Here is a 23,866-nt window from a genome sequence, read left to right as displayed (position 1 = left end):
ATTATTATTATTTATATTATTATTATTATTATTATTATTATTTCGCAGCTACTTCATACTTTTACTTTACTACATTTCACAGTGAAATAGTGTACTTAGTACTCCAGTGTGACGGCTATAGTTCCTTGTTATTATGTGGCAGATTAACTAAGATGCATTTCTAAATATACTTTTATTAATCCCCAGATTAAACTTTACACAACAGCACATAAACTAGTTCACATTTCACTATACCTAAGCTTGCTATTTCTACATTAAAATGCTGCTCAGATGTGATTGTGCATTGTGTTATTCTTTAAATTGGTTAATGGTCCATGACCCCTGATCATTATTCCGTAAGGATTTTTCTGACACCTGTTTGGTAGCCACTGTGATTAAATATATCTACCTGTAATATTCCTGTATTCTAATTTTTAATCCAAATACTTCATCCGGTAAACTGTTTCAAAGCTGATTGCCAGAATCAATTATTAAACTCCCACTTAGTCTTAAACATATAGGACAATGGATTTTCTCAATGACAAGAAGTACTGAATTATTCACATATCTTTATTAGTTCTGCTGAATTTGAACAAAGGGGGGTTTTAATCAAGCCAGAACAGTATTAGTAACATAAATGCAAACAATAAATCTGAAACATGTATAAAATTGGTAGCATTTTGTTCTCTAAACAATGCAATACTGTAACTACATTTATCACCTACATCAAAAAGAACATCATTTTTGGACAGGGTTGCTATGCTTGCACCATCATGGTTGGCCGTTAGGCTATCTACACATAGAAAATAAATAAATAAAAACACATAAAGGAAAGCTCAAATGGCACATATTTTCTCTGTCAGTACACCATAATATAATAACAGTAATAAAGATGATAATACTATGTAATACCTTAGAGATAAGTTAATATTCTTGAGAAACATCTTTGTATGCTGGCGTAAACAACACGTATAAAAGCCATGATATTCACATCTGATCCTACTGTACATCATAACTCGTGTGTAGGACACTACATAGTGCAGTTGGCCTGAATGCTTTCTTAAAAACACGCACTTTCCATTTTTCAGATATATATATTTTTTTACTTCCTTCTCCCCGACTTTGTCTAAATGAACTATACAGAAGAAAGGTTATACAGACTCCCTCAGTTTTAATTGTCAGTCTCACTGCCCTTGTACCAAGCTCTCATATCTTACTACTTAACTTCCCCCACGCACCCAAAAAAAATCCCTTTAATTTCAATATATCTTCCTTTGCTGTATTGCCACTAGTCCCTCTTTCCTCAATCTCATAAACTGAAGCTTTGAATATGTATACACACATGCACACACACACTCTCCCACGCACGCACACACACACACACACACACACACACACACACACACACACACACACACACACACACAGACACAGACACGCACGCACACATTTACAATCTATAACTTTTATAATAATTTCTTTCTAGTATATCATTATCATACATTCTATAAATTTCATTTTAACTTTGGGGATAACTGACTGATTTCTCAGATCTCTTGACTGTAAACGCACAAAGTGAACGACACAATTGTCATAATAATCAAATTCAAATTGTGTGCTTCTGTTCAAGGAGAGGAAATGTTAGCTGTGAGCGCTGCAAAAGCCCTCTGCTGACCTCCAGTGTTTGTTTTTAGTCACCACTGACTTTCTGCTGTGAAGGCAAACCAGGCTCTCCCACGTCTATAAACATATTCAGTTGGGGTTGATTATCGACTAAACATATCTCTTTCATTCAGTTTGTAGAAAATATAAACTCTGTTGGTCTTGACGGTGCATTTAAATGAGTCATGCATGTTGGACCCAGTGCATGAAATGACTTGAGAACTGAATCAAGACTCCGTCTGTGTGATATTCGACGTCGATATCTGCTGGTATTTAATTGAAATAGTCCAGCCATGTGTAATGACTTTGTCTAACTGGTTTGCTGATGTTATAATTATAGCAGTGAAAATGATAATCACATTCCTGATTCTTTTTTTTGTCTGTTTTTCATCTGTTCCCAGCATTAGCATTATTCTCATATACATGCTGGAAAAAAATGGAGTAAGGCGCTCTCTGGCCAAAAATGCAAGTTAACATCACACACTCTGACCACTATTTCTACTTTTACATTACCAGTGACACAGACTTACAATGAATAAATACCGCATAATGTTCTGGTTGATAATTTCTGACAATATCCCTGATTGTCTCGGTCCTTTTCTAGCATGGGCATGAAATGACCCCTCGTGTTCGTGCTGTCATCTAAACATTGTCATTCAACATGTTGCTCTTCTGCCCTGCATCAGTGTGGCACACTTCTCATGAACACTGATAAGGTAGGATGCAGTCGTGTGCAACTAGTGAGAGAAAGGCTGCTCAGGAGGTTGAAAAATCATCGATAAATTGAATGAAGTTCAACTGCTTGTTCCTGATAATGTTGGATTACGCAGTCGCTGTTGTTGCTGTTCAGTGTCTTCAGTTGCTTTGAAAAGTATGTCCGACTGCACCGATTTATTCTATTGTCGACTGAAATGTTTTCAACTGTATGCTGAAGTGGTTTCTGTGTGAGAGGTCTTGTATGGAGCTGGACAACACGTCGTGGAGCCGCGTCTATATCTCAGTGGACTCTATCCTCTCCAGGCGGGAGGGCCCTGCCCAGGGATTGGCAAGCTGGTGGAGAGACGGAGGACCCTTCTGGTCTTCACACGGAGGAGAGATGGTGAGGGCGACGGGGGCAGGGAGAGCGGGCGGGGACTGAGGAGACAGAGGTGGGACGGCCGGTGGCGGAGGCGGAGAATTGGAAGAGGTCGGGGAGGTGGTGGTCGTGGTGGTGATGGTGGTGGTGGTGGACGTCGTGTTGGGTTTGGCTCCCAGCTGGCTCATGCGTTTTTCCAACGCTTGGTTCTTCTGCAGCGTCTCCACGTAGCTGAGCTGCAGCTGTGCCTGGTATTTCAAAACCCGCTCCTTCTCGTCCTGCCAGGTGTGCCGCTCCTGGTCGAAGTTGAGGGCCTGCCGGTCCCGCTGCTGCCGCTCCAGGCGCAACGCGGCCTGCAGCTGCTCCAGCTGCCTGCGCAGCTCCCCCGCCTCGTCCCAGTGACCCTCCTGACCCCGCTGGTGGCCGTCCTGACGTAGTTGCGCCTCGTGGCGCAGCTGGGCCTCTTGCCGGAGCTGGGCTTCGTGGCGGAGATGAGCCTCCTGGCGGAGTTGGGCCTCCTGGCGCAGTTGGGCGTCCGGCCTGTTTTGGGCGTCCTGGCGCATTCGGATGTCCTGCTGCATGTTGGCATCTTGCCGCTGCTGCGCGTCGCGCCACTGAGCTTCTTCGCGTTGCTGCCTCTCCTGCCTCTGAGCTTCCTGCCTTTGGGCTTTGGCTTCATCACTCTGAAGACACAGCAGGGAGTCAGATGTTGGGGTGAGAGAGTTAGTTGAGGCCTCAGAGGGGTTTCGTGGGCAGTGGGCCAGTCCCCACGGGGGCAACAGGCCGGCCGCAGCTAAGTTAGGGGTCACCACAACTTCTGCTCCTCTGCTCACTTCATTCAGAGCCCGCTTCAAACTGAGCACCTCTGCCTCGAACACACTCAGCTTCTCTCTAAGGATGGATACCTGGAGAAGGGAAAATATGTATATATATATATATATATCAAAGGAAAACATCATTCATTTTTAAATTCATTAAAATGTATTCTAGATGCCAAATCAAGTCAGTTGCAAGGTGTCTACCACATTAGAACAAAAGCAAAACAAGACATCAAAAACATAATAAACACATGTTGTGTACATCATTATATACATAAAAACAGATAATATGTCAAAAATGAAAATAAACTGAAGACAGCCTTTTAAACAAATACGCATCCAGCTGTTGTGCATACATGCATGAATGCAATGATACTTTAGGCACTCCCGAAATGGGACTGTAGGTGCAGCTGATTGCACATTAGTATTGATTAGTCAAGACACAAATGGTAGTCGGCCTTGATGGATAGTTGAGAGCAATTTTCTGAGCCAAGGTAATTTGCGTATTAAAGCTGTTGTCTGACATCATTTTATATTAATGAATATCTAAACATGCTGACAAACTTGAGTCCATCACTTTTTTGATTAATGTTAATGTTTCCATGGCACTTGTAAGTTGCCTCAGATAAGAACTTAAAAAGAGAAGAATATTGGTTATAAACGTACTGCCTATTACTTAGTAATACATGTTGTATGTGTGGGCACTGCTCATGAGCTCATACAGCAGAAAGAAAAAGAAGCTGCAACTCTCCTTATCAAAGTCTTTGAAGATTTAATCGCTTTAAATTTAAATCGAGATGTAGTGGTGAGCGTCCCAATCCTGCAACCTAACTTGTCGTAAAATGTAGTGAGAAAGATGTCTTGTCCATAAATATATACAATTCTACACTGATGACACACATCCGATTATCCAAACTATTGGGCACCTATCATCATCAATGTTGGCTGACTACATGAATGTTATTGTTATGTTAGATACCAGGTAGCCTATATGTTTAGGTTGCAATGAAAAAACGGACTAATAGTAAATGTTTTCATTAAGTCTAGAAACTGTTTGAATGTGTTATAAACTTGCGTCAATGATTTCGCCTGTTTCCATTTTTCAGTTTTTTCTGAATCTGCCGGAGCCCGCTGAGTATTATTTAACATGTGATTAAAAACCCACCTCTGACAGAGTCCTCCTCAGCTCTCCCTCACACTTCTCCAGCTCCACACTCTTGGTGCTGTAGGAGTCCTTCAGGCCCAGCATGGTCTCCTCCCGCTCCCTCAGCTGGGCATTGAGCTCCTTCAGCTGGCCTCTCAGGGCCACCATCTCTCCGGCCCGCTGGGTCACCTCCGCCTGACTCTCCCTCAGCTGCTGCTTCAGCAGGGAGATCTCCCCCGCCTTCTGACACACCTGCCACACAAAGAACCAGTGAGTGGATGAGCAGCACAAACACACACACACACACACACACACACACATCCTTGCGTACCTCCTTTGTGGGGCCTGAACTTGTTTTACCCAATTGTGGGGCCCACCCTTTCTAGTGGTTCTACAACTCTGTAAAAAATCAGGCAGCATAACAAAAAAATCTATTAAATTAATATCTATTCCATTTATCAAATTTCCAAACTATTTTCTTTGCGCTAGTTTTTTGGTTACTTCGTGGGGTCCGTTTCTAGCATTCACAACTTGTGGCCCATTCTCACACACATTTACATGTCAAGTTTTATATCTTTGCTGGCCCCGCATTTCTCATTTATATATCTTAACAAGACACATTAATACTATCTGCAAGCAACCATGTTATCCATTGTGTTTGCTTGCTTACCAAAGGCATAGCAGGACTAACCAAAGAGTGACTCTTAGATAGACAAGGCATTAACATTGTATTCATAGAATTACCTTATGCTCAACACTTTAAGCCATGAAACCTTCTCCAAATCGATTGAGCAGGTTTTAATAACACACACATGAACAAACGTCTATTGGTACATGTTAACAAACATATTTAACAGAAAACTTAATTCGGACAAAGAAAACATGAACATGTGTCTATTGACACGTTAACCAACATGTTGTCGTCGAAAAGACATAACTTGGGAGCACTTTATACAGTACACACTATTTAGCATTAGTAAAGCATGAACAATCACTGAATTAATCATTTATAAAGCATTATTCAAACATGAATCCTCATTAGTAACTCATTAGTATGCAATTCATAAACAGATATAAATGTTTCATTCTTGTTTAATAAGATTGGGGTTGCATTCTTTATAAATGATGGATTCCCCATTTGTAAATTAAAGTGTAAGGGCAAAGTGAGTAAATGATTTTTTAAAAAGCAGCAATTCAAAATTAATTCAGGTAGTTACTACTCGTTAGTAAAGTATTAGTTAAGTATGTTCTGTGATCTAATCCAAAGTGAAGACTATCTATGCTTTGCAAAGCATTTCTAAGCAGTGCCTCAAAGCTAGCAGAACTCTTATATTTTCAACAGAAGGAGATACACACAAGACAAAGTGATAAAACATTAATATGATGGTGCTGGGTCATGCCGGCACGAGTGTTCCATAGTGTGTTTGCACATAGCTACAAACTCACCAGCTAGCAAGCTTGTCACTGGTCCAGAGAGGCACTGGCACCTCGGTTGTCAGTAGACCAATCCAGGTGATAGCGAGATACTCATTATCAATAATTTTACCAGCAGACTGATGTGCATTGGGTGTGAAGGACCCGCTGTGTCCCATCATAGTGCCTGATCAAAAATAAATCTGGCCAGATGATGGGCCTGAGACTTTCTGAACAGGCAACGTGGGACTCATCGGGTCCTCCTAGACACGCACACGGTGGCCACGTAGTGCCGAACAGTTGATGTTAGCTGATGCACATCAGTAGCATGTTTCATAGTTTGTTCGCACAAATGATTGATGAGTATCTCGCCATCACCTGGGTTGCCTACTTAGAACTAAGGTGGGCGTGCGATGCCTCTCTCTGGACCAGTGACGGCTGTTAGCTAGCAGGCTAGCCAGAACTGGGCTAGCCATAGCTAGCATAATCAATAATATGTAGCTATGTGCACAAACTATGGAACACTACTGACGGGCATGGCATCCCAGCACCATCATATTTACGTAAATATGTGAATGCATATTCACATATTTGTCTTGTGTCTATTTCCTTTTCTGTTAAGAAGATAACTGAGACTTATGCTAGCTTTGAGACTGCTTATAAGTGCTGTAAAGCATAAATAGTCTTCACTTTAAATTAGTCCACAGAACAATTATTAATACTTAAACAAATGAGAGTCTTCCTGAAATAAACTGAATTGAATGCTTTTAAAATAATTTTTACTAACACTTTACAAATTATTTCGTAATCATCTATAAGTCCTAATACTTCATTTACAAATGACAAATCCATCATTTATAAAGTGTGAAACCCTCTTATTAATCAAGAATTAAACATTTATAACTGTGAATGAATTGCATACAGTTACTAATGAGGATTCATGTTGATAATGCTTTATAAATGATGAACTCAATGTATTCATGCTTTAATAATGTTAAATAGTGTGCTATTATAAAGTGCCACCCACAACTTTAATAAGTTTCCTCAAAGAAAATATCAACATTAGTCTACTTTTCACTTTTTACAACATTTTGTTTTTCAGAGATGTTATTCTATTTTTAATGAAATACTTGACTGCTCTCCAGTCTCTGTCACTCAGGGCTTGAGGCTCGGCTGAAATGCAGCTGACAGTCCATTTCCCAGGAACTTTGTTAAGTACAATAAATCTCCTTGAATGTCGTTCAACAGCTGCACCCTGTGGTCTCCAGTTTCTTTTTACAGCAGTGGGTTTCTAAGTAGGCACAAAAAAAGGTTATAGGTTTAAGAATTGTACATCTTAATTAGAGCTGAAACACTATTGCATCGAACACAAAGATTATCCAATGGAGTACTGACGTTCAGAGAACATAAAAGACTCCCACAGTCACTGAGAAATATAAATAGTATTATTCTCACAACAGTTTTTGTTTAAAACTTAATACATTCTCAACAGCATATTATGGCTTGCAAAATGGGGCATGTTCAAAATACCTCTTTGAAAATGAGTACAGCTCATTAAGTATACATTTATACCTGTATTAACTTGAGGTTAGATCCTAAAGTGTTTTGTTAAAATTATATTAAGTCACTTATAGTTCAAATAAAACGCCAGGGCCCCACAAGGATAGGAAAGCAAGGATGTGTGTGAGGTTGTTTTGTCTCAACAGCATATTATGGCCTGCAAAATGGAGCATGTTCAAAATACCTCTTTGAAAATGAGGACAGCTCATTAAGTATACATTTATACCTGTATTAACTTGAGGTTAGATCCTAAAGTGTTTTGTTAAAATTATATTAAGTCACTTATAGTTCAAATAAAACGCCAGGGCCCCACAAGGATAGGAAAGCAAGGATGTGTGTGAGGTTGTTTTGTCTCAACAGCATATTATGGCCTACAAAATGGGGCATGTTCAAAATACCTCTTTGAAAATGAATACAGCTCATTAAGTATACATTTATACCTGTATTAATTTGAGGTTAGATCCTAAAGTGTTTTGTTAAAATTATATTAAGTCACTTATAGTTCAAATAAAACGCCAGGGCCCCACAAGGATAGGAAAGCAAGGATGTGTGTGAGGTTGTTTTGTCTCAACAGCATATTATGGCCTGCAAAATGGGGCATGTTCAAAATACCTCTTTGAAAATGAATACAGCTCATTAAGTATACATTTATACCTGTATTAATTTGAGGTTAGATCCTAAAGTGTTTTGTTAAAATTATATTAAGTCACTTATAGTTCAAATAAAACGCCAGGGCCCCACAAGGACAGGAAAGCAAGGATGTGTGTGAGGTTGTTTTGTCTCAACAGCATATTATGGCCTACAAAATGGGGCATGTTCAAAATACCTCTTTGAAAATGAATACAGCTCATTAAGTATACATTTATACCTGTATTAATTTGAGGTTAGATCCTAAAGTGTTTTGTTAAAATTATATTAAGTCACTTATAGTTCAAATAAAACGCCAGGGCCCCACAAGGACAGGAAAGCAAGGATGTGTGTGAGGTTGTTTTGTCTCAACAGCATATTATGGCCTGCAAAATGGAGCATGTTCAAAATACCTCTTTGAAAATGAGGACAGCTCATTAAGTATACATTTATACCTGTATTAACTTGAGGTTAGATCCTAAAGTGTTTTGTTAAAATTATATTAAGTCACTTATAGTTCAAATAAAACGCCAGGGCCCCACAAGGATAGGAAAGCAAGGATGTGTGTGAGGTTGTTTTGTCTCAACAGCATATTATGGCCTGCAAAATGGAGCATGTTCAAAATACCTCTTTGAAAATGAGGACAGCTCATTAAGTATACATTTACACATATATATCTAGTGTTGCAGCCAGAGAGACAGTTAATTTCACATACACACACACATGTTTGTTTCTAGTCTATCCTTATGGGGCCCTGGGTTTATTCAAACTATAAGTGACTTCATATCTTTTTAGCAAAACATTTTAGGATCTAACCTCAAGTTAATACTTGTTTTAACTTGTTTTAGATTAAGCGAAACCCTCAATCTGAAGTCCATCGAATAACTCCATGAGTTAGCTGACTGACATGCTGCATCAGAAAAGCAATGAGAACACATCTCTATCTTGATAGAGCTACATTGTGTACATATATAGAGACATCAGTGTGTACCTTACTCCCTTACCTGGTCTGTAGCTGCATTTGAGAGACATTCGCCAAGGGAAGTCATATCTGAAGAGTTGTCCACTGCGACAGCAGGAGCCTGATTGTTGACCACCTGGGATTCAGATTGAAAACAAGACTGCATTTAGAACTTATAGTAATGATGCATGTTGAGATACTCACAAGTTACCAAAATGACTTTATTTGAAAACAGTTTCTTAAACGGCACATAACTTAAAGCAGAGTGCATGGCATGCTCTAGAGGTCCAACAAGAACAAATAGGGAGCTGCACTGGTCCATATTCAAGATATACTTTAAAACATATAACAGCTCAGAGTATAACAATATATGCATGTAATAACCTGAGGTTAGATGCTGAAATGTGTTGTACAAATGATGTGAAGTCACTCAAAGTGTGAATGAGACGAGAGGGCCCTATAAGGATAAACAAGAAAAGTGTGTGTGCATGTGTGAGGTTAACCATGAAATCAGTTTATGTGAGATAGAAATCCCAGGACCTCATAAGGATGGACCAGAAACAAATGTGTGTGTGTGAGGTTAACTGGCTCTCTGGCTGCAAGACTAGATATACGAGTCTAAGATTAAGACGAAACCCTCAATCTGAAGTTCATCGAATAACTCCATGAGTTAGCTGACTGACATGCTGCATCAGAAAAGCAATGAGAACACATCCCTATCTTGATAGAGCTACATCGTGTACATATATAGAGACATCAGTGTGTACCTTACTCCCTTACCTGGTCTGTAGCTGCATTTGAGAGACATTCACCAAGGAAGTCATATCTGAAGAGTTGTCCACTGCGACAGCAGGAGCCTGATTGTTGGTCACCTGGGATTCAGATTGAAAAAAAGACTGCATTTAGAACTTATAGTAATGATGCATGTTGAGATACTCACAAGTTACCAAAATGACTTTATTTGAAAACAGTTTCTTAAACGGCACATAACTTAAAGCAGAGTGCATGGCATGCTCTAGAGGTCCAACAAGAACATATAGGGAGCTGCACTGGTCCATATTCAAGATATACTTTAAAACATATAACAGCTCAGAGTATAACAATATATGCATGTAACAACCTGAGGTTAGATGCTGAAATGTGTTGTACAAATGATGTGAAGTCACTCAAAGTGTGAATGAGACGAGAGGGCCCTATAAGGATAAACAAGAAAAGTGTGTGTGCATGTGTGAGGTTAACCATGAAATCAGTTTATGTGAGATAGAAATCCCAGGACCCCATAAGGATGGACCAGAAACAAATGTGTGTGTGTGAGGTTAACTGTCTCTCTGGCTGCAAGACTAGATATACGAGTCTAAGATTAAGACGAAACCCTCAATCTGAAGTTCATCGAATAACTCCATGAGTTAGCTGACTGACATGCTGCATCAGAAAAGCAATGAGAACACATCCCTATCTTGATAGAGCTACATCGTGTACAGGTCAACATATATAGAGACAACAGTGTTTACAATACTCCCTTACCTGACTGTAGCTCTATTTGGGTCACATCCATCAGAGGTAGTCCAGTCTAAAGGCGTCTCCGTGTCCACTGCCACAGCAGGAGCCTGATTGTGTGTCACCTGGAATTCAGATTGAAAAAAAGACTGCATTTAGAAATTATAGTTATGATGTTTGTTGAGATACTCACAAGTTACCAAATTGACTTTATTTGAAAAGTCTATTCAATGGCAAATAACTTAAAGCAGTGTGCATGGCCTATTCTAAAGTCTAACAAGAACATATAGGGGGCTGCACTGATTCATATTCAAAATACACTTTAAAACCTAAAACAGCTCACAAAGTAGAACTATATATATATATAATAACCGGAGGTTTAATGCTAAAATGTGTTGTACAAATGATGTGAAGTCACTTAAAGCGAGAATGAGATGACAGGGTCCCATAAGGATACACTAGAAAAGTGTGTGTGTGTGTGAGGTCAAATATGAAATCCTTTAAAGTGAGATAGAAATCCAGGGCGGGCCCCATAAGGATGGACTATGAACTGTGTGTGTGAGGTTGTTATCTTTTAACAACATATTACGGCCTGCAATGGAGCATGTTCAAAATACCTCTTTGACAAATACAACAGCTCATTAAGTATACATTTACACCTGTTTTAACTTGAGGTTAGATCCTGAAATGTTTTGTTGAAATGATATAAAGTCACTTATAGTTTGACTAAAATACCAGAGCTGCATAAGGATAGACTAGTTCAGACTAGTGTATATTCTTTAAAACAAGTCAATGTATAGTACTGAGAAATGCAATTGAGTAAAACACTGGCCCTTAAGGGACCTGAAACCCCCATACCTTTGTTGATATCAATGAAGCTTTCAATCAACTATGGCTTGGCTTAGGGTTACAAACGTGCGTGTATGTGAAATTAAATGTCTCTCTGGCTGCAACACTAGATATATATGCGTTTTAGATTAAGACTCATCCCTGAATCTGAAGTCCATCGAATAACTCCATGAGTAAGCTGACTGACATGCTGCATCAGAAAAGCAATGAGAACACATCCCTATCTTGATAGAGCTACATCGTGTACAGGTCAACATATATAGAGACAACAGTGTTTACAATACTCCCTTACCTGACTGTAGCTCTATTTGGGTCACATCCATCAGAGGTAGTCCAGTCTAAAGGCGTCTCCGTGTCCACTGCCACAGCAGGAGCCTGATTGTGTGTCACTTGGAATTCAGATTGAAAAAGACTGCATTTAGAAATTATAGTTATGATGTTTGTTGAGATACTCACAAGTTACCGAATTGACTTTATTTGAAAAGTCTATTCAATGGCAAATAACTTAAAGCAGTGTGCATGGCCTATTCTAAAGTCTAACAATAACATATAGGGGCTACACTGATTCATATTCAAAATACACTTTAAAACCTAAAACAGCTCACAAAGTAGAACTATATATATATATAATAACCGGAGGTTTAATGCTAAAATGTGTTGTACAAATGATGTGAAGTCACTTAAAGCGAGAATGAGATGACAGGGCCCCATAAGGATACACTAGAAAAGTGTGTGTGTGTGAGGTTAAATATGAAATCCTTTAAAGTGAGATAGAAATCCAGGGCGGGCCCCATAAGGATGGACTATGAACTGTGTGTGTGAGGTTGTTATCTTTTAACAACATATTACGGCCTGCAATGGAGCATGTTCAAAATACCTCTTTGACAAATACAACAGCTCATTAAGTATACATTTACACCTGTTTTAACTTGAGGTTAGATCCTGAAATGTTTTGTCGAAATGATATAAAGTCACTTATAGTTTGACTAAAATACCAGAGCTACATAAGGATAGACTAGTTCAGACTAGTGTATATTCTTTAAACACAGGTCAATGTATAGTACTGAGAAATGCAATTGAGTAAAACACTGGCCCTTAAGGGACCTGAAACCCCATACCTTTGTTGATATTAATGAAGCTTTCAATCAACTATGGCTTGGCTTAGGGTTACAAACGTGCGTGTATGTGAAATTAAATGTCTCTCTGGCTGCAACACTAGATATATATGCGTTTTAGATTAAGACTCATCCCTGAATCTGAAGTCCATCAAATAACTCCATGAGTAAGCTGACTGACATGCTGCATCAGAAAAGCAATGAGAACACATCCCTATCTTGATAGAGCTACATCGTGTACAGGTCAACATATATAGAGACAACAGTGTTTACAATACTCCCTTACCTGACTGTAGCTCTATTTGGGTCACATCCATCAGAGGTAGTCCAGTCTAAAGGCGTCTCCGTGTCCACTGCCACAGCAGGAGCCTGATTGTGTGTCACTTGGAATTCAGATTGAAAAAAAGACTGCATTGAGAAATTATAGTTATGATGTTTGTTGAGATACTCACAAGTTACCTAATTGACTTTATTTGAAAAGTCTATTCAATGGCAAATAACTTAAAGCAGTGTGCATGGCCTATTCTAAAGTCTGACAAGAACATATAGGGGGCTGCACTGATTCATATTCAAAATACACTTTAAAACCTAAAACAGCTCACAAAGTAGAACTATATATGATATGATATATACCTTTATTCGTCCCACAGTGGGGAAATTTCAAAAATCACAGCAGCGGTGCACATCAGAGCATTAATAGAAATAATTATAAAACACAAAACTAAATACTAAAAAACTAAATACTAATACTAAATATACAAGGAAAACAAAGTAAAGTGCTGAGTCAAGTGTTGAGTTTGCCATGATCTCCTGCAGTGTGTTGTGCAGCCTGACAGCAGCAGGAAGGAAGGACTTGTGGTTCCTCTCCTCAGACACGGGGAGGAATCAGCCGGTGGCTGAAGGAGCTGCAGAGCTGCAGAGCGTCCTGCATGGGGTGGGAGGTTCATCAGAGACGAGAGCTTTGCCATCATCCTCCCGTCCCCCACCACCTCCACAGCATCCACAGGACACCCAGCACGCTGCTGGCCTTCTTTAGCAGCTTGTTCAGCCTCTTTCTGTCAGCCGCTGCCATGCTGCTGCTCCAGGACACCACTCCATCAAAGATGGCTGATGCCACCACAGAGTCCAAGAAGGTCTTCAGGACCTCAGTCTCCTCAGCAGAAAGAGTCTGCTCTGTCCCTTTTTATAGAGTGTGTGTGCGTGGTCAGCCCAGTCCAGTTTGTTGTTCAGGTGAACACCCAGGTACTTATAAGATTTTACAATCTCAATGTCCAGTCCCTGGATGCTCACTGGTACCGGTGCATTTACCACGGCGGAAGTCCACCACCAGCTCCTTGGTCTTACTGGAGTTGACGTGGAGGCGGTTCCGCTGGCACCATTCCAAAAAGTCCTGGTTCAGTTCTCTGTACTCCCTATCATCGTCGGCAGAGACGAGGCCGACGATGACAGAGCCATCAGAGAACTTTTGCAGGTAGACGTGGTCGGAGTTGTGATTGAAGTCCGAGGTGTAGATGGTGAAGAGGAATGGAGCCAGAACGGTTCCTTGTGGAGCCCCCGTGCTGCAGGAGACCCGGTCTGACTCACATCCCCCTATCCTCACATACTGTGGACGGTTGGTGAGGTAGTCCAGGATCCATGTGGTGAGGTGGTGGTCCACCCCGGACTGCTCCAGCTGGTCCCTCAGAAGCAAAGGCTGGATGGTGTTGAAGGCACTGGAGAAGAACATGACTCTCAGTGTTTCCAGCCTCTTCCAGGTGAGAGCGGCATCGCTGCAGCAGGAAGATGACGGCGTCATCCACCCCGATGCCAGGTTGGTAGGCGAACTGAAGTGGGTCCAGCGATGAGCTCACCAGGGGGCGAAGCTGGACAAGGACCAACCTCTCCATCAGGTGTGATGTTAATGCCACCGGCCTGAAGCTGTTGAGGTCCTTGGGCCGCGGGGTCTTCGGTACTGGTACCACACAGGAGGTCTTCCACAGCTGTGGTACTTTCCCCAGCCTCAAGCTCAAGTTGAAGACGTGCTCCACTATCCCGCACAGCTGGTCTGCACAGGATTTGAGGAGCCTTGAGCTGATGCCGTCTGGACCCGTGGCCTTCCTCATATATATATATATATATATATATATATATAATAACCGGAGGTTAGATGCTAAAATGTGTTATACAAATGATGTGAAGTCACTTAAAGTGAGAATGAGATGACTTGAAACCCCCATACCTTTGTTGATATTAATGAAGCTTTCAATCAACTATGGCTTGGCTTAGGGATACAAACGTGCGTGTATGTGAAATTAAATGTCTCTCTGGCTGCAACACTAGATACATATGCGTTTTAGATTAAGACTCATCCCTGAATCTGAAGTCCATTGAATAACTCCATGAGTTAGCTGACTGACATGCTGCATCAGAAAAGCAATGAGAACACATCCCTATCTTGATAGAGCTACATCGTGTACAGGTCAACATATATAGAGACAACAGTGTTTACAATACTCCCTTACCTGACTGTAGCTCTATTTGGGTCACATCCATCATATGTAGTCCAGTCTAAAGGCGTCTCCGTGTCCACTGCCACAGCAGGAGCCTGATTGTGTGTCACCTGGAATGCAGATTGAAAATAAGACTGCATTTAGAAATTATAGTAATGATGTTTGTTGAGATACTCACAAGTTACCAAAGTGACTTTATTTGAAAAGTCTATTAAACGTTTATTAAATGGCAAATAACTTACAGCAGTGTGCATGGCCTATTCTAAAGTCTAACAAGAACATATAGGGGCTGCACTGATTCATATTCAAAATACACTTTAAAACCTCTGAACCCCAGCTTTAGATCACATAATTCTAAGCATAAATAAGGGTTCCTTTCATAGCGTATAGTAATCACAACATTAAACAAGTAACCAGAGCAAGTAACACTGCGTCCTGCCCGTGACTGTAAGACAACTCCGACAGGTCACACTGCAACAAGGATCAAAGAGCTGACGCAGTGAATCACTGAATATATGCTAAAAATATATTGTGATATATTGTTCCATTTGCACCCCAAGTCTATTTTACATTGTGAGAGTTACAGCTGAACAAATAAGGCTAAAATGCTGTCAGACCAGCAACAGATTATTTTAATGAGAATACTCAATGCATTGATCAGCACACACTGCTCATTGAATGACTTCAACTCAAAACAACAGACCAGTAACCTTCAATAACTGCATGAGAAGGATGACCAGCCTCTTAGTGTATTCACGATTTAGACATAGAATATAGTGTTACACTAGCTATTTGAGTCATGTTAGTTGGGGAAACATCACGGCACGTTTAGCGTCACGTGCTCTTTGTTTACATCTCGCAGAACTCAAACCGGAATAGAGACAGCGGCAGTTACGGAAACAGAGCCATAGTTTCACAGATATAACCCGCCGAATTAAAACGGGTAACGCGTGAACAACACACAGCTTTCTTACGTGTAACACGAAGGTTTGGGACGCGAGTCAGCTCGTTATATCCGCTCTTCTACGGCGATCTCAAACCGGAAGTCAAATGCCGCCGGAAGACAGCGGCAGTTACGTAAACAGAGCTAGTTTCACAGATACAACCCGCCGAATTTAAACGGGTAACGCGTGAACAACACACAGCTTTCTTACGTGTATCGCGAAGGTTTGGGACGCGAGTCAGCTCGTTATATCCGCTCTTCTTCGCCGATCACAAACCGGAAGTCAAATGCCGCCGGAAGACAGCGTCAGTTATGTAAACAGAGCTAGTTTCAGATACAACCCGCCGAATTAAAACGATTAACACGTTAACAACACACAGCTTTCTTACGTGTATCGCGGAGGTTTGGGACGCGAGTCAGCTCGTGATATCCGCTCTTTCTCGCCGAGCTCAACCCGGAAGTAAATTGCCGCCGTGAGACCGCAGCAGAGTTACATAAACAGAGCTAGTTTCACAGATACAACCCGCCGACATAAACGGGAAACACGTTAACAATATACAGCTTTCTTACGTGTATCGTGGAGGTTTGGGGACACGAGGGAGCTTCTGATCTCGTCTGTACATGTTACAGCCCGAGAGCTCAACTGATAGCTACTATAGCTAGCATGAGCAGCTAGCGATCTTGTCTTATAAAGTAGTACCATCTGAATAACGGAGAAACGGTTTTTGCTACTGTTGCAACACACGTGTGTTTAGAGTAAAAACACATATAATGAACTAAGTCATATTGAATAAAGTAAACCTACCTTGGAGAAGAAGTTCATGAGTTAGACAGATCCACACGGCTTGGGGAATCAGATCCAGATCTCGAACCACTGCATGGGACTTTGCCTTACATCTCGCGAGATTCGTGGACACATGGCGAGATCTCAGGCAAATCCGAAGTTATACACACACACGGGAGTGTGTGTAGCCACCAGCACCATTCAAACATAGGGGCGGTAGTGAGTAGAAATTCTACACACATTACACACACTTTTCCAGTTTTTGTTACTTTATGGGACTTTAGTTAAAAAGCAACAGGAGTATCAGGGGAGGCTTCTGAGCCCATATACATCAAAAACGGTGTGGGGCCCTGATTTTAGGGCCCCACGAGGTAGGTGGGCCCCATACCGCTGGTGTGCTCCCTGTTTCGGGGCCCTACAACGTAATAAATGTGAGTACACACACACACACACACACACACACACACACACACACACACACACACACACACACACACACACACACACACACACACACACACACACACACACACACACACACACACACACACACACACACACACACACACTGCTCAGTCTACCATGATGGAACTCTGATAACAGAGCCTTCTTCATTTCTGCCCCCTCCCTCTGGAACTCTCTCCCCAAAATCATCCGAGACTGCACCGAACTTTCCTAGTTTAAATCACTAATCAAAACCCACCTGTTCAAAACTGCTTTTAATGTGTGATTGGGTGCTCTGTACATTCTTATTTGCTTTTATCCTTTGTTTTTATTGTAATTTTTAATGCATGGCTTTTAGGATTTTTTAAATTATGTGTTGTAAAGTGTCTTTGAGTACTATGAAAAGCGCTATAAAAATGTTATGTATTATTATTATTATTATAACATTTTACTGAGCCAGTCGAGGGCACCGAGTCATATATTCAAATCTCACCTCCCACTTGGTCTCCTCCAGACGAGGCAAGATGTCAGCCTGCTCCTTCCTGTAATCCAGACACTTTCTCTCCAGGTCCTCTCTCTGGGCCAACAGAGCCGCCATCTCCTCCTGGAGCCGCCTCTTGTCCTGGGACAGACGGCCGATCTGGGCCTGCAGGGCCGTCTGGGAGCGCTGAGCCCGACGGGTCACCTAGAGACACAATGCGCAGACACCTTGTGAGTTTGGACAGTCTCCATCTGTATGGAACATACAACACACATCGACAGTTCCTATGATGACCCTTTAAGAGTTGTATGTCAGGGACGGATTTGATTTGAATGTCTTTCAGATGATGCTGCATTTACCAGTATCTTGACTCCAAAATATACTATTAAACCCCTTTGGAGAGTAATAAATAAAGTCCAATCATATTCTGAGAATCAGAATGTGTGGCGAGTTCACCTGCTGGAGACGTGAAGCGTAGTTCTGCCTCAGCTCGTCCATCTGTCGCTCCCAGACACGTTGCTTCTCCTCAAACACCTGAATGATTGCAGCCTCACTTTGGTCCAGATTTCTGCGCATATGCTGCACCTGGTAGGAAAGAAGGCCACAAAACAGCCAGTGAGACGGTGAAAGTACAGGAAGTCCAACTTGGATGACGAAATGTGGGACTATCATACAATCGACTCAAGATCAGAACTACATCTTTGAATGCTGGGAACGGAGAGCCCACCAGGTGCAAACACAGCTGCATGTCAGACATGTCTGATGTGACCTCTGACCTCTTGCTCTTTCTCCCACAAGCGGTCCTCGAGGTCCTGAATGATGTCATCGGATGAGGGGGAGGGGCGTAGAGGTGCCGGGGCGTCGCTCAGGTGGCTCAGCCTCTGATGGGACGAGGAGCTTTTCCCCGAGGAGGACCGGCCGCTGTCTGAGGCGCTGAGCCCGTTCTGCGGGGAAGAACCGCATGGCGCCGCGTCAGAGGCGATGACAGCAGGGTGCGTGGAGCAGCAGACTGAGCGAGTGTGTGGATGATGGTCTCACCTGGTAGCCGGGCTTTTCAAGCTTTTCGAGGCATGCAGCTGCCCCGACCATGCCCAACCTGTTGATGTGGCTGGTGGAAGCACTGAGAGGCCCCAGGACTGCCGGGGGCCCACAACCGGACCCCGAGCCCGTATAGGTGGGCAGGCTGGTCAGGGAGTTCCTCCCTGAGTCAGACATCCCTCCCTGAACCACTTCAATACTGTTTCCCCCGCCCTCAGTTCTGCTGACCCTCACTGGGCTGTCCTGGTCCAGGAGCAGGGCCTCTGGGACCCCTCCTGATTCTCCTCCCGCTCCATCCCTTCCTCTCCTGCCTCCTCTGCTCTCACTGAACCCTTCACTCCTTGCCTCAGTCTTGCCCTCGCTCCCAGCCCCTCCTGCCTGGCCCACCAGGTTCTGCATGGAGTGGAAGCTCTTGGGAACCACCGGCTTGAAGGCAGAGGGACGAACAAGGACTGAGTTCTTCTGCATCGCCTGTGACGGAGAAGGAGGAAGGAAGAGGGATGGAGCGATAAGAGAGATGGAGAAATAAGAGAGAAAAGCATCAGCGTGTTCAAGTGGAATGCATAACAACACAAGTTGGGAGATGAATTATACACATTATGACATATTTAGGACTGCTTGAGATGTATTTGGTTTATTTTCATCTTTACAAACAGGTTCATGCCCGATGGCACAAAACAGGCTTTTAAAGGGGGGAACCTTTCTAGCCAGTGAGATGTACGGCACACCCAGACGTTCTCCAACACCCATCTGGTTCTCAGCGAGCTTATGTTACTTTGAGATTGGTGACTTTGTTGACAATGTGGGAACGCCGGGGTACGCGCTCAAGGTCAAATTTGCTCTCGGAAATGGTCGGACACAGTTTCCAGCGGTTGTTCTGGTAGATTCCAAGGTACGTGTACACTTGATTTTGATCAAGTCGACCGTATATACTTGTATATAAGTATATATATGTTTTTTGGTGGCTAAAATCATTCCTCCTCTATATACTGGCCTTGATAGGATCCCTTTCTCAAGAGACAGATTTGGGAACGTTCACAGTTCTCGTTCTGTGCCAAAATGCCTTCTTTGTAGCTCCGGGAAGTCTCAGGTGACCAAATACAGTCGCCAGAGTTCCAGATGTTTTAGTAAAACTTTCCCCTTTGTGTTAGTAGCCCTCCGCCGCAGCTCAGCAAGGACACGCTGTTCGGGGAAAGGAGGGAAAAGCTTCGGCTGAAGGGGGAAAGCTAAACTAAACATTTGACCAAGAAAAAAGCACAGCTTCAATAAAAGTCTGAAAAATAAATATCATTTAGTGTGACAGGATTGAGTTTCCCCCCGATTTCCTAATCATCTCATGACCCTTGACATTAATTGTACTACCGCTTTGAAGGTGCTGACCCCCAGGTTGGGCGCCACTGTCCTAAATCTTGAAGTACCTGCTCCAGTTTCCCCGACACTGGCAGGATCTTGGGCGGGTTGTGGCTTGGAGGGTTATGGCTTCCCGGGTTCTTCTCACTCTCGGCTCTGGCGGCTGCCATCTCTCGGTGCTGGTGCTGGTGCTGGTGCTGGTTGACGCCAACGCCGCTCTTCTCGTTGGCCCCTCGTCCCACAAGGTTCCCACAACCATCTAAACCTGCAGCCTGTATTTCCCTATCTCTCTCTCTCTCCAGCCTCTCATTCTCCAGCCTCTCTCGTTCCCTCTCCCTCTCCCTCTCCCTCTCCCGCTCCCTCTCCCTCTCTATCTTCTCCCTCTCAATTCTCTCCCGCTCCTTCTCCCTGGCCCTCTCCCTCTCCCGCTCCCTCTCCCGCTCCAGCCTCTCCCTCTCCACTCGATCCCGCTCCCTCTCCCGGTTCCTCTCCCTCTCGCGCTCCCTCTCTAACCGCTCTCGGTCCCAGTCTCGGTCCCGGTCCCTGTCTCTCCCCCTCTCACGCTGCCTCTCCCTCTCTCTCTCCCACTCCCTCTCCCGCCTGCCCGCTCCATTGCCGCACTCCAACTGGTTGCTGTTGGTCGGGGCCGTCATGGTACACTCAGTGTTGGTGGAGGAGGCTGTTTCGGTGGGCCGGTCGGTCCCGGTACAGGTCCCAGTCCCAATACTAACACTCCCTCGTTCATCACTAGACGGCGTCCCGTCAGATATAGTCGCCGGTGGGCGGGGCACTCGCTCTGCGCTGCAGCTGCGGTCGGCAGGGCAACGGCGAGAGAGAGGAGGGGCTCTTGGCAGGGTGGTCCTCGTACCCACAGACTTCATGGCAAACTCCTGCTCTCCTGACACCCCACTGCCAACACTGCCCATAGTGGGGGTCAAAGGTCAGGGATTAGAGGTTAGGAGTCGGGATTGGGGAGGGTCACAGATACATATGGAAGTAGTGTGGGTCATCACAACCTAATGCAGGTAGTGGGGGCACACACACTAGAGGAACACAGAAAAACGAAAGGGGTTATACAATATTATAATTGCATAATGACTGGTTATACAATAACAGCTAATGCAGAGTAGATCCCAACCCAAATACATGGGCGGCGTGGTCCTCCCACCAAGACAACAATGAGACGGGTCTGATGGACAATCTGGACAGTTATAGTGAGGTTATAAGTAAAGTGTAACAACAAAACCTGTGCGCCAGTTAAATGATGAAATCCTTGTGTTTTTAAAATGTATTTATCATATTTACACTTTGTGGTTAAGGAGTTCTTCTTTACTATGTTGTTTGTTTGCATGAGTTAGGTGATGCTGATTGAACTTAAGGAGGGTATTCGTTTGTTTTGTTGTTTTTTTAATTTTTTGTGTGGATGCAAATACAGGCACCTCTGCACAACAGTTGAATACAGTAGAAAACAACAGCCCTGCAATAAATAATTGTGAAGCTTATAATGTTCAGTTGTTGCCTGTTTGAGATGCTGCTTCACTCCTTCATGCTCCACGTGTTGAAATGATCATAACACTAATAATTGTTTTCTTTTCATTTGACTCTATTATGAAAGAGAGAGGGAGAGAGAGAGAGGTAACGGTATTAACAGAAATTCAAACAGATCATAAGCCATTGTTGTAAAATTAGGAAATGTTGTGAATTATGGAGCTGATAAAACAATGTTACATGTGTTTTAAATGATGTTTAAAGGCCTTTTTAGGTCCATGGGGACTGTTTAAGCTGGTGTCATGCGTGGTGTACTGAATTGCTTCTCAAGATAGCGGAGCACCGTACATTAAAGTGCAGTACAAGTCAACACAAAAATCCCCCAAATCTATGGCCAGAGAGTTTTGTCGAACATCTCTCTACCGCAGTGTGAATGTCAACACCTCAAAATTGTAAAATACTCAAAAGAGTGATTCATTGCACTGCTGTTGTAGTTTGCATGAGGCTGTCGTGCACACGTATTCCTTGTCCAACCCTCTGAGAATAACCTCAGTTGCCAGTTTATTAGGTACACCCAGCTAAAATGAATGTAATCTAATACAACACCTCTGCAGTCCATCCTACCTTCATGATGGTTATAATGTCAAGTTTTTCTTCAAACAGTTTCAGATTTAATTTCACGGTCAGTTTGGAGGATGTAGTTTATGTTGCTTTTGAGTTGTATATATTCCATTATGTAGACGACTGCCCTATGTCAAAATCTACTATGATGCCTTTCCTATTTACTGTGCTCTTTTGATATTGTATATGTTCTTCAGCATATGTGTGTTTAATCTAATAATCACAAACCGACAGACCGCTTTGGTACACTGGTTGGTTTCTGGGGCTCTGGGCAAACTGGGTTGGGGGGAAATGTGAGTGGGGGAGGCCCAAAAGAGACTCCTATCAGGTTTATATGTGCCAGGTCGAACAGGGGAGGTGTTTCATTGATATGAATGCTGTGGACATAACATGAAACACCTATTAGAACAATGGAAATCTATTCAACAGCACCACAAACTACAGCCTCCAAAATCAGAATCAGAATCAGAAAGAATGTTATAAAGAAAAAACATATTAAAAAACAAACTTTTTTTGGCGGAAGGTGCAAGAATCGCGCACCAAGACACCGAGGCGCCGTCCGAGCGTAGAGTTGAGATAATTCCTCTGTAAAACAGTTTAGGAATGAAGCATTCCTGTTATTAAAGACTGCATTGTTGTGTTTTATTGACTCGGTGTCCCTAATAAACTTTCAACTGAGTGTTCAGCTGTCTTTTGTCTGGAAGTCTTTCCCTTGGTTCACTGTCTCTTGGTAAAAGACACAAATGCACTCAAGTGACAGATGAAAGACATCTCTTGGTGTAACATGATGCAGTTCAACGTCACCAGAAACTGCAGCCTCCAGAAATGACAAAACAACTGAATACATACACTTTGTGAAGGTGGGATTGGTTGCAGGAACGTTGTGATAGTTATAGATAGGCACAGGCCTAATAAGCCTAATAAGCCAGTATTTTGTACACATGCAGTTGTGTTTATATTCAGTTTTAAAGAGCTTGCTCCCATATGAATGTTCACCTCACCATAATCCCACAGCAGCATGTAACCCTGGCTCAGAATAATTGGTAGATAGATAGGTAGGTAGATAGATATATAGATAGATAGATGGATGGACAAATAGATGGATGGATGAATGGATAGGTAGATAGGTAGATAGGAAGGTAGATATTTAGATAGAAATATATATATATATATATATATATATATATATATATATATATATATAGATAGGTAGGTAGGTAGGTAGATTGAGATAAATAGATAGATAGACGATAGGTAGATAGGTATATATAGGTATATAGATAGTTAGATAGATAGATAGATAAACAGGTAGATAGGTATGTAGGTAGATACATATATGTATAGATGATATAGGTAGATAGATAGTTAGATAGATAGATACATATATACATATATGTATAGATGATAGAGATATATAGGTAGATAGACAGATAGGTAGATATGTAGGAATATATATATATATATATAGATAGATAGATAGATAGATAGAGATGCAGTCATGTCCATGCACCTCCCCGTCTCAGCCCCT

The 23,866-nt window shown here is 42.4% G+C and overlaps 1 protein-coding gene and 1 long non-coding RNA gene across 2 annotated transcripts; both read right to left on the bottom strand.

Annotated features, from left to right (window-relative positions):
- Nucleotides 1-531: 531 nt before the first annotated feature.
- Nucleotides 532-20,476, bottom strand: lzts3b (leucine zipper, putative tumor suppressor family member 3b). The gene is made up of 8 exons (XM_056419597.1): nucleotides 20,298-20,476; nucleotides 18,880-19,350; nucleotides 18,618-18,785; nucleotides 18,298-18,426; nucleotides 17,854-18,045; nucleotides 4,700-4,930; nucleotides 3,550-3,621; nucleotides 532-3,399 (listed from the first exon to the last, which is right to left on the bottom strand). The coding sequence occupies exons 1-8, from the start codon at nucleotides 20,397-20,399 to the stop codon at nucleotides 2,632-2,634; spliced, it is 2,133 nt and encodes a 710-aa protein (XP_056275572.1). The 5' UTR covers nucleotides 20,400-20,476; the 3' UTR covers nucleotides 532-2,631.
- On the bottom strand, nucleotides 12,991-16,927 carry LOC130197093 (uncharacterized). The gene is made up of 3 exons (XR_008832376.1): nucleotides 16,164-16,927; nucleotides 15,202-15,299; nucleotides 12,991-13,083 (listed from the first exon to the last, which is right to left on the bottom strand). It is a non-coding gene; the product is annotated as an uncharacterized LOC130197093 (long non-coding RNA).
- Nucleotides 20,477-23,866: the final 3,390 nt, after the last annotated feature.

This window comes from Pseudoliparis swirei, chromosome 7, assembly GCF_029220125.1.
Source record: "Pseudoliparis swirei isolate HS2019 ecotype Mariana Trench chromosome 7, NWPU_hadal_v1, whole genome shotgun sequence".
Taxonomy (NCBI): domain Eukaryota; kingdom Metazoa; phylum Chordata; class Actinopteri; order Perciformes; family Liparidae; genus Pseudoliparis; species Pseudoliparis swirei.
The sequence above is the reverse complement of the archived record's forward strand: the minus strand, read 5'-3'. Positions and strand labels throughout refer to the sequence as shown.

Excerpts from the sequence above, each read along its gene's own strand:
- lzts3b (XM_056419597.1), bottom strand. The coding sequence starts at position 20,399 with ATGGCAGCCGCCAGAGCCGAGAGTGAGAAGAACCCGGGAAGCCATAAC. Across the intron at positions 18,427-18,617 it reads TGTGGGAGAAAGAGCAAGAG|GTGCAGCATATGCGCAGAAA; the intron begins GTCAGAGGTCAC and ends CTTTCCTACCAG. Across the intron at positions 4,931-17,853 it reads TGGAGGAGACCAAGTGGGAG|GTGTGTCAGAAGGCGGGGGA; the intron begins GTGAGATTTGAA and ends TTTGTGTGGCAG.